This window comes from Acanthaster planci, linkage group LG09 (genome assembly GCF_054643075.1).
Source record: "Acanthaster planci isolate LZ-2023a linkage group LG09, COTS_SCS, whole genome shotgun sequence".
NCBI lineage: Eukaryota > Metazoa > Echinodermata > Asteroidea > Valvatida > Acanthasteridae > Acanthaster > Acanthaster planci.
In genome coordinates, this window is record NC_141785.1 from 16832834 (window position 1) to 16842728 (window position 9895).

General features: G+C 40.3%; 1 protein-coding gene across 2 annotated transcripts; it reads left to right on the forward strand.

Moving 5' to 3' along the window:
- The first annotated feature begins 1496 nt into the window (after positions 1-1496).
- On the forward strand, positions 1497-9895 carry LOC110990045 (uncharacterized protein CG3556-like). 2 transcript variants are annotated; one of them, XM_022254828.2, is made up of 8 exons: positions 1497-1775; positions 3228-3480; positions 4137-4450; positions 5023-5198; positions 6573-6759; positions 7223-7427; positions 7676-7800; positions 8159-9895. In XM_022254828.2, exons 1-8 carry the CDS (start codon positions 1643-1645, stop codon positions 8218-8220), a joined length of 1455 nt encoding a protein of 484 aa, XP_022110520.1. In that variant the 5' UTR covers positions 1497-1642; the 3' UTR covers positions 8221-9895. The 2 variants fall into 2 exon arrangements, with proteins under 2 accessions (XP_022110520.1, XP_022110521.1); XM_022254829.2 differs by having other exon boundaries at positions 1501-1775; positions 7226-7427.

A 9895-nucleotide genomic window follows, 5' to 3' on the forward strand; every position in this document is an offset into this window, starting at 1 on the left:
ATTATGTTTCACAGTTTAAGTTATACCCATTTTCCCGCTTCCCTGACTAATGCCCATGCAACGCTAGTCTTCAGTCTCTTACAAGATACTGATGAGGATGTCTTTTAAAATATAATTTCTTCCTTTAGAAGAAAAGTCTATCGCTATTTTAAGTGGGAGGGGCAGTTTGGGGAGAACATGTTTTTGCCCACTTTTTTTTGGGGGGGGGGGTTCCACCATTTTTGTTCTGTCGGTTGCTTTTGGCTAGTTGGCCCTGTCAAGTACAGGGACCCAGACGTTGCAATGTTTCTGGCTCTGTGATTCGATAATCTACAGAGGCATCAAACCTTGATTATTTTGAAGCCGAAGATGAGAGCCTTGTTCATTTTAAGCCTCACATTAAAAGGTCTAAAATGGTTCAAGGGCGAAGCTGCAGGTGCAGCGAAGACAGAGAGAGAGTCATTGGGAGACCCCAAAGTAACAGAGGACATAAAACATTGATCCATTTGATCGAACTTCCTAAAAGAGGTTCGTTCCCCTCCCTCCTCAACTATCACGTGACCATCGTAGCTAAACTTTTGACCATTGGTTCCGTCTGCATACGAGTTACACTGCAGCTGCTGGTCGCGTTTTCTGTCAGAGTGTATCAGACCTACGGCTATGTCCTTGCACCCTACCGATGGCTTGCCAGCCGTAGAGGCTAGTACCCAGTAAAGCCTCTGACTCAAGGCTCGGCGGTTCTATCCAGCGGAACTCACCCTTACAAAAAAATCCTATAGGATTCCTATAAGAAAAATCCTATAAAAACCTACGTTTTTCGTCACTTCTTATAGGATTTTTTTATTGCAATGCTATAGGATTCCCCTATGATTTCTACAGGAATCCTATAAAAAGTTTTAGAAGAGTCCTTTAGAACAGCTAGGCCTATAAAACTCAGTAAAAATCCTATAGATCTTTTACAGTCCTTTACATACTACACAGGAATCCTACAGAGATATGTGCAGTCCTTTACATGCTACACAGGAATCCTACAGAGATATGTGCAGTCCTTTACATGCTACACAGGAATCCTACAGAGATATGTGCAGTCCTTTACATGCTACACAGGAATCCTACAGAGATATGTGCAGTCCTTTACATGTCTTATAAGAATCCTATAGAGTTTTCTACAATCTTTTTCATACCTTATAAGACCCTATCCTATAGGATTTTTTCGTAAGGGCGTAATGTAGTGATTGAATGGAAAGAAATTTACAACAGAAATAATTTATTTATTTAAAAAAACAGAAGAAGCATAGGGCGTTTGTGAATGAGAACTGTAAAAAATTGGGACGAAATGCAACAGTTTCTGCAATTCCCAGGTCCGGTTGCTCATGGCACGACCCGGACCCGCAAACAATCTCTGACCCCAAATTTACAGCGACTGCAGTTCCTTCCTCCATGGTTCAGCGGCCGGCCATCAAAGGATCACGCACGCACGCGGAAGTTCATCACGTTTCAACGCACATCATGTCAAATTGCGAGTTGTACGCGTTCCGTTTACATGTACATGTACATGTACATGTACGTGTGTACACGGTGCAACGGCGCGGGCAAGGTCAACAAGTTCATTTTCTTGCGTGAACTTACTGCGTCGTGCAACTGATGGACACTTCTTCCAACCATGGAGGGTCTTCTTGCTCCGTGTTTTATTTGGTTGGCTTTGCTCTCGGGTTTCAACGCCGACTTGGGGGAAGGGGCTAACGATTTAGGAGAAGTTAATGCTGGAGAGGAACACAATCCCGTGGCTGGTCTTGGTGAGTCTGGAATACGTGTCCACTTGCAGAAAAAGATTCAGTAGAGTTTGGACGTAGGCCTGGGCATGCTCCTCTTCAACTTTAAGGTTATTTATGCCATTTATAAATAACAAATAGGGCCCAGGCCTAGGCCCATTATGTTTGTTGATTTTATTGCTTTGTGTAAGACTTGCAAGAACTTTGGAATTTCATAATAGGTGTAGCCAGGGTTAGGACATTTTATAGTTTTCAGATGGCTGAATAGGTCACTGTGGGGAAATTTTAGTGGCATATGAGTATTTTAAAATTCTTTCCCACTTCGTTAATAATAACTTTTTAACAGGAATGGTTTTAGGAAAAACAGGCAAATCATTTTTGTCCATATTCCAAAGTTGCCCATTCACCATTGTCTTGAATGTATCCTTTGATCTACACATGTAAATTCTATGTCACACTGACACCACCCATTGTATGCAAAAATGATTGTAACATTGCTAGTAAATAGTTTATGTAACCTCGAAGGTTACGTGGCAACAACTATTTATGTGATGCATGGACAGACTGATAACCATTCAGCAAACAAAAGCTTTGTTTGGTACCCAGATCAATCATAATCCATGGCATGAACTCAAACATGTCTTTTGTGAACTGCATCAAAGTGATGAGGTCTTATGCTTGACAAAGACATACCACTATTAAAACATATTGTTGAGATTTTTTCAGGTAGTCCCTTCAATTTTACAAAAATCAAATTAAAGTTATTCAATCAATCAAATAGAGGCCGTGAGGTAAATTAGAAGTGATAATGGATTTACAATTAAAGGTTTAACTTTGAGTAATAAGTAGTTACAACTTTAGACTGAGATTTAAAGTGCCGATAATATTTCACTTAGGTTTGAAAAAAGTAAAGCCGGTTGTCAAAATACATCGCAAAATTATCAGTCAAATTAATTGAAGGTAATACACATTGAAAGCCTGGGTGCACACAAAAGTAGTCAAATTTTCTTAGGCAGTCTCATTTCACCATTATTCGATCTGTTTGAAGTACAAGAATCTATTATGTAAACACAGTCATTTCTGTTACATGAGTCTACAGCTGGTACCATACTCTGTAAAGTGCTTGTCATATAAATTGGTCAAATATTCAGTTAGATGTCAGTCGTCTAAGTGGTCAAATACTTGGTCAAGTCCTTATCATCTAATTGGTCAAAATTCAATACTCAAATTGACAACCATTTTCACTGGTCGAATACTCACCAAGTACTAACCATATAATTGGTCCACTCAATAAGATCACAGGTGGCAACCATCTAATTGGTCAGGTACTTAGTCAAGTGCTAACCATGCTAGTCAAATACTATATATATTGCTAACCAATCAAGTACCCTCTCTAGTGCAAACCATCTAATTTGTTGAATATGTGCCCCACTTGGAATTTTACCAGTAAAACTTAATGGCTTGTATTTTCCACAGACGATGAGGTCAGCCCACCACCCACTTCCTGTGTGGATGATGATGTCACTTGTGCCCTCATTGGGGCGACCAGGTGGTTGCTACAGCAACAGGAGGTGGACTGGGACTGGAACGGTGGCATCAGTACCTCCTCCGTCGTCATGGCGATGCAGCTGGCCAATGAAAGCTGGTATCGGGAGAAGGCGCTGGAGACGCAGCTGGCCATCAAACAGCTGGAGATAGAGTTATTGGCTGAGCTCAGCAGATCAGCAAAGTATGGCCATACCTGATTTATGTGGCTGCATCTTGACATTACACCCCGATTCTGTGGGTACTAGAGGCAGCCGCTATCATAGAGCCATATGTAGTATCAAGCTACAAGCAAGTCATTTGGACACAGTAGTTGTCTCTAGCTTCAAGTTAACATTTTTACCAATTGCCCACAGAATATCACATAATGTGCCCTTTAGCAGTCCCAGCGACCATTCCAGTCCCAGTCAGACATTTTCAAAAGGTGGCTCCGAGTCTGGAGACTTAACCTTTCCTATGATATGCACACAATAGCTGGAAGTCAGCATTCTCAGTGAACACTTTTGTTCAGTTTTCAGTTTTTTCGTTGCTTTTCACAGAAAAAGTCATACCTTTTCAAAAACATAAAAGTAAAAATTAAACTATCCTGAAAAGCCCAGAAGATTTCAAGGGCCCTTTACTCTTATTACAGTACTTAGGGAGTTGAGTTAAAGGACTTTCCCCATATAATATACTGAATAATCAAGAATGTTTACAAACCTCACTCTAGATACTGCCCAGTGCAAAAATATACAAATGGTTTACAACCTCCACAAATGTGGAAAGTGACCTGCCCCTTGTCCGTGGGATTTGACTGTGACTGGTTGTTGAATTTCCTGTTTTGTTTCTGGGATCCAACAGACTCAGTGGCTGTGGCACTGGTTCCCAACGTCACTCTCGTCTGGCCAAAATCTCAGTGGGCCGCCTGGCTCTCTACATGCTAGCCCTGGAGGCCACTTGCCACAACACAGAGGATTTCTATGGCAACGACCTGGTGGAGGTGCTGGAGCACAACATGCGACGCTTTCCCCGCAAGGACTTCAACAACCATTTCCAGTATTCGCTCGGGGTGTTGGCGCTGTGCCAGAGTGGTCAGGGTGCCGTTAAGCTGAAGCACATTCGGGAGCTGCTCAATGGACAAAGGGAAGACGGCTGCTATAGATTTGATGGCCGAGGTGCAATTTCAATGAAACAGACTTTTTACTTCACTGATTTTTCCTTTCTTGCCATTTTCCTATAAGTCAAACAGGTTCATTCTCTAATAAGGAAAATCTAGGTCCTTTAAAAGGATTTAGTTTCCCCCTCCAGAAAATGAAAACAAGTGCCGCATTGACAATTAAAAAACACTAGCTTCTTCATTCAAAGCAGGGAATATTTTTTATCTGCTATTGCCCATGTGATCAGGAAACATTACTCATATTTCTGTGCCAATCAAAAGTGCCAGTCAAAGAACCAGTCTCATCAAGTAATGCACTTTGCATGGTTCTTTGGCTGGTAACCTGATCTTGCTAAGCTTATAATTGGTTTGCTTATTATAACTCTAAGTTCATCAGCAGCTCTTTGAAATTTGCCCTGTGTTTTATGACAGCCTATATTCCACCCCTGATATTGTGCTCAACTTCTGTGGATGCAGTCTTTTAACCCAAAGTTTATGAAGCTCAATAGAATTTGGTTTGTCAAAAAAGCTAGTTTATAAGCACAAATCCTTGCATAAGCTTTTTTTGCATTACTTGTTTGTCCTTTGCAGGTGCTGATGTTGCATCCATGTCTGTGATGGCTCTGTCCTGTGCCAGAGGTAGCGTGCCTACATCCTTCAAGTCTCGCTTTGAGCAGAAGTTCAACAAGACAATGTCCTGCATTCTAAGTAAACAGCAGGATGATGCCTCATTTGGAAACGGCATCAGTACGGCCCTTGCAAGCCAGGTATGGATGCAAGTTTGCCCTGTCCTTTTTGTTGATCCTACAGCATTTCAAGTAATCCATCATGCAGATGCTGAATTGAAAAACTGGAGGGCATTTTCTTACCTGTAGGAAGGTTGAGAACATGCCTAAACTGTGTCCTTAATATGTGTCTAAAATCTGGCCACAACATTCCATGTCAAAAAGACGGAAGAGAAGCTGGTTTATAAAATCGTGGCATTTTCCATCAGGAAGGAAGTATTAACCAAAAATTCATTTGTATGTTGATATTGTGTCTTCAAAAGTGGTTTTTGGACCATTTATCTGCCTTGAGCAGAAGCACCCCCTCATCAATTGAAGAGCTGTGTTGGTTGGGAGTGTTCATTGCAGTTGTTGCGATGCGACCTTAAGACGTGCATTTCCTAATCGTTCGTGAGCCAGCAAAGTTCAGTGCCAACCAAAGAAGCCTCCGTTTCTAGGAATTACCGCCCTCTCTTGATCCAACTCGAGGCCCATAGCCGTCCAAATATCAATCGACTAAACCACTGTTCAGAAATCATGACAAAGATAGTAATTGCACTGATTATGAGACCAAAAATGTTGTGCATGCATGCGATATTGACAGTCCTATAACATCAACAGGTTGATTGTCAACTACCTTGTAGGAAATGCATACAAAGACATAGCTTATTGGTTAAAAGCATGAAGGGTGCCTTGATTCACGTCCAGCTGATGCCTACAAATGCCAAGGCCTTATTGTTCTGCACACACACATGCACACAAAAGCCCAAGATGTCTGTGAAGGCAGACTGTGTGTCACTCTCAAACTTGGCCAGGGTGCACAACCTGTGGTGGTATCGAGTATCGCTCCATGGCCACGCCCAGGAGTGTTGGCGAAAAAAAATCAGGATTTGGTTAGAAATATGGTGGAGCGTGAAATTAGACCAAAAAAGTGCTCGGACAAAATGTCATAATACAATCAATTTTATTCTGCCATTACCATCTTTTGATCTGCCACATTATGTAAAAGGTAGAGTTGTAACATGCAGTGTCAGGGGTCGAAATTCACTTTTTTTTCCCGGTAAGGTAAGCGTGCGTGATGCATCTAGACCAGTGGGCACTGAACCTTGTGCCATGAGTAGAACAACCTCATATTACATTCATGAATCAGAAAATACATACATAAATAAAAGACCAAGTTCTTTGAATTAACTTGCAGAAAACCTCTTGCAACATAACATCTTGCCTTTTTTGAAAGTTACTGAGCACCCATCTTCCAATTTTCAGCAGTTTTGTTTCTTCAAATGAGAATAAATGCTCGCAAGACAGAGAGTCTACTCTGCCCTTTAGTTTTGCGACGATCAAACAGACATGTCTCTCCTTGTTTGATGTGAACAGGCCCTGAAGGCAGCCAGTGTGCCCCCCTCTGTGTGGCGTGCCGAGGAGGCCCTGCAGCGAGTCTTGGAAACCCAGCATGAGGACGGCCATTTTGGCAACCTTGGGGCCACCGTGCAGATCCTACCCCTGCTTGCCAATCGTCACCATGGCAGCGTCAAGGACATCAAGATGGCCTGCCTCACCCAGGGTGAGTGGACAAAATAGAGAGCGATATGAATGTGTCCTCTAGAAGTCATACCAACTTTGTTACGTGAAATCTTTAGTTTACAAGAACTCTGTTCTTGAAGGTCTTATATTGGACCGCATGAGTAGTATTACCCACTCTATTATCGGAAAACAGTTTATTTTTGCTGGTGTTTTGTGTTCAAAAATTCTGTTTGAACTACCATATGGTTTGGTTCTAGTCAGAATTGTTTGGTGAGGCAAATATACAGATTATGGATGAAATGATATGAAAAAAGTTCATATTTTCGTTCACAATGTTGGCAACACGCTTTATCCTTATTTTAAGAAATCACAACGAGAGAACCAAACTTATTTATGATGGGAGGGGGCAAGTCTAGACAGAAAGAATTAGAGGGACTCTCATTTTTTCCTTTCTCCTCTCTTTACCACTCTCTCAATTTGAAGAGTCATTCCTTTTTTTTCAGCAGCAGACTCAGCTGGCTCCCAGCCTGGCAGTGAACCAACCGACCCCACAGAACAGCCGGGCCCACCAATCACAATCCAGATAGTCCTGGAAAACAGCATTGACACCAACCAGCAGCCGGTTACAGTGTCAGTCACTGCCCCGGCTGGCTCCAAGCTGTTTAAATTCCTTCAAGTGGCCATGGAGGAATCGCAAGGCACCTTTAGGTAAGCGGAAATTTGTTTCTGTCCAAGTTGAAAGACATTTTAACCCTTCTTTTAACTAATTGCTGTTTATTCTTGTGACAATTGTCATATTATCAATATGTAACAAATGTGATGTCTGTAGTTGCAAATAAACAGATTCGTTATCAACATCTTTTGGGGCCGATACATCGCATCAAGTGACATATCTTAGCTATCACTCTTAGATTTAGAAAAAAATTGTTCTATTATTTCTCATTACATTTGGCTAGATTTGAATCCAAGATGACAGATTTTGGGAATTTTGTGACCAGTTTCAATGGTGTAGCCAATGACGATGTCAACCACAGGTATTGGAGCATTCTGATTGGTCCCAACAGGGAATATGCAACGACAGGTGAGCTAGAAATCAATTTGCATGCCTTTCAATCTCCAAATAATAGTGGATCAAAATCATGAATTTTGATGAAAAGTGCAAGCATATTGCTTATGTTCTACACATACTTTTCATCTTGCAATTGGATGCAAATGATGTTACAGGAATCTGCCCTTTTGTCTTTTGACCTGTGTCCAATATGTTATTTAAAAATTAACTTGCATAGCTGGGTAAGAGTGAATATCAACTTTATTCAGTAGGTCACTTTTGAAGTGAACCTGTTTATTCAAAGCAGGAAATTGAGATAGAATGCCCAATTTATAATGAGCAAATAATATGTATAAATTTATTAACTTTAAATGTTTTATTCTTTTCTAAGGGCCGGATGGAATCATTCCTGAAGATGGAGTAGATTATATCTTCCGCTATAAATCCTACTGAAGCGTCACCAGGGAAAAATACCCTACATTATACATATCAGTATGAGGGTGATTGCTATTTATGTCTCATGTCTTTTTGTATACCTGAAGAGTTCGGATGCAAAATCTTATAAAGGAGGAAAATCATGCATTCATTTAGTTGATAATTTTTCTGAACAATATAAATTCTCTAGTCAAAACTTTAAAGAGTTTTCAAAATAGAATGGAATGGACAGTCCCCGTTTGTGCACAAAGTGACAGGTTGTCTGTCTTATTTTAAGAGCCATTTTTTTTGTCATTTGCCACAAGGTATCTGTCAAGTTTTTGTAATTTGCTAAATACTTATGGGTATGTACTTAGTATTTTATAAAGGTATGGCCAACACTTGCGAATGTTGATCCATAAGAGGACAGGTGCTATATCGATGCCAATTTAATAACCTGCAATGCTGTTATGTGCTTAATAGTTTTGTTTCATAAATACTAGTACTTTTTCGTGTGAAACAATTGTATGATCATCTATACAAATGACTGTGGACGTTACTTATGTCTTACCTTCAGTCAAATTTGAGGTCTCGATCCTGACTAGTTTATTCATGGCAACAATATAATGAACATAGTGCACATCACCCTCCGTAATAGTGTGGTAATAATGGCATCCTGTACATAGCAACAATGGTCCTTTGGTGGGATCTCACTGTAAGCATAGCAAGCACAAGTTCATGCACATTTTGGTGCACTGAGGATGTGATGAACTTGGGTGACCAATTTGTGTTGCAGCGTATGGTCTCTGCCCATGTACTGGATGCCCAGATAAACAAAATTCCCACCAGCCTGTCTCTCCTTTGCCAGTGAGGGGGCATTTCAAGTCGGGCAGGTTGCATTCTTTACTCGAGGTGCATAATCAAAAAGGCCTGTTTCAGTGGGCCGTATTCCTCAGGAAACTATTTCTGTTTTGTTCCTCAAACTTTTTTTTTTTTAATAAAATATCAACTATCTAATGGAATGGTATCGGACTATTTTGAGGATTCTTGTTGGTCTCCTGTTCCTTGAATTTATGTTCAAAACCTGGCTAAGACTGAGGTACGGTTTATCACAAAATGTGAATTAATTAATCAGAGTGGACAGGTAATAATTGGTCAGGAAATTAAATTCATTCGTTGATGCTCTCAATTCAAAAAAATTAAAAGCTAACCTCGCTTTCAAATTCAAAATGGTTCATTCAAGAATGTGGTCCATTCGAGTAAATTTGTCATATCTCGCTCATGGTCATGGGACAAATAATACAAACTGCCTTCCAACAAAACATAGTCATTTAAATAAAATCTGGTTTTTAATGATTTTCAAATTGCAGTCTTTGAGGGAAAAAGAGGGGGATGCTTTTAAACCTCAGAAATAAACTACAGAAATGGAATGATTTTTACAACATAGTTGTGGTCTGTATAAAAGCAGGTTTGTTTGTGTGAAGTTTTTAGAAATAATAGCATCGCTATGTGCACAAAGTTAAGTGAGACAGGTATAATGTTTTGTGAAGTGAGCATAGTGTTTTTTCCTCATTATGGAAAACTTGTATTCCATGCATAGGGTATTAATCATTCAAACGCGCATTGAGATAACAAGTGCTTTGGAGAGTTGTTGACATTCTGATGTGCAGCGCTCATTCTGAGAATTGTTTTGAATAAAATGTGAAATATTGGA

What these genes read in the sequence shown, in the direction of transcription:
- LOC110990045 (XM_022254828.2), top strand. Translation starts at nt 1,643, where the DNA reads ATGGAGGGTCTTCTTGCTCCGTGTTTTATTTGGTTGGCTTTGCTCTCG. An exon ending in CAATCCCGTGGCTGGTCTTG is followed by an intron (nt 1,776 to 3,227) that starts GTGAGTCTGGAA and finishes TATTTTCCACAG; the next exon opens with ACGATGAGGTCAGCCCACCA. An exon ending in CTATAGATTTGATGGCCGAG is followed by an intron (nt 4,451 to 5,022) that starts GTGCAATTTCAA and finishes TGTCCTTTGCAG; the next exon opens with GTGCTGATGTTGCATCCATG.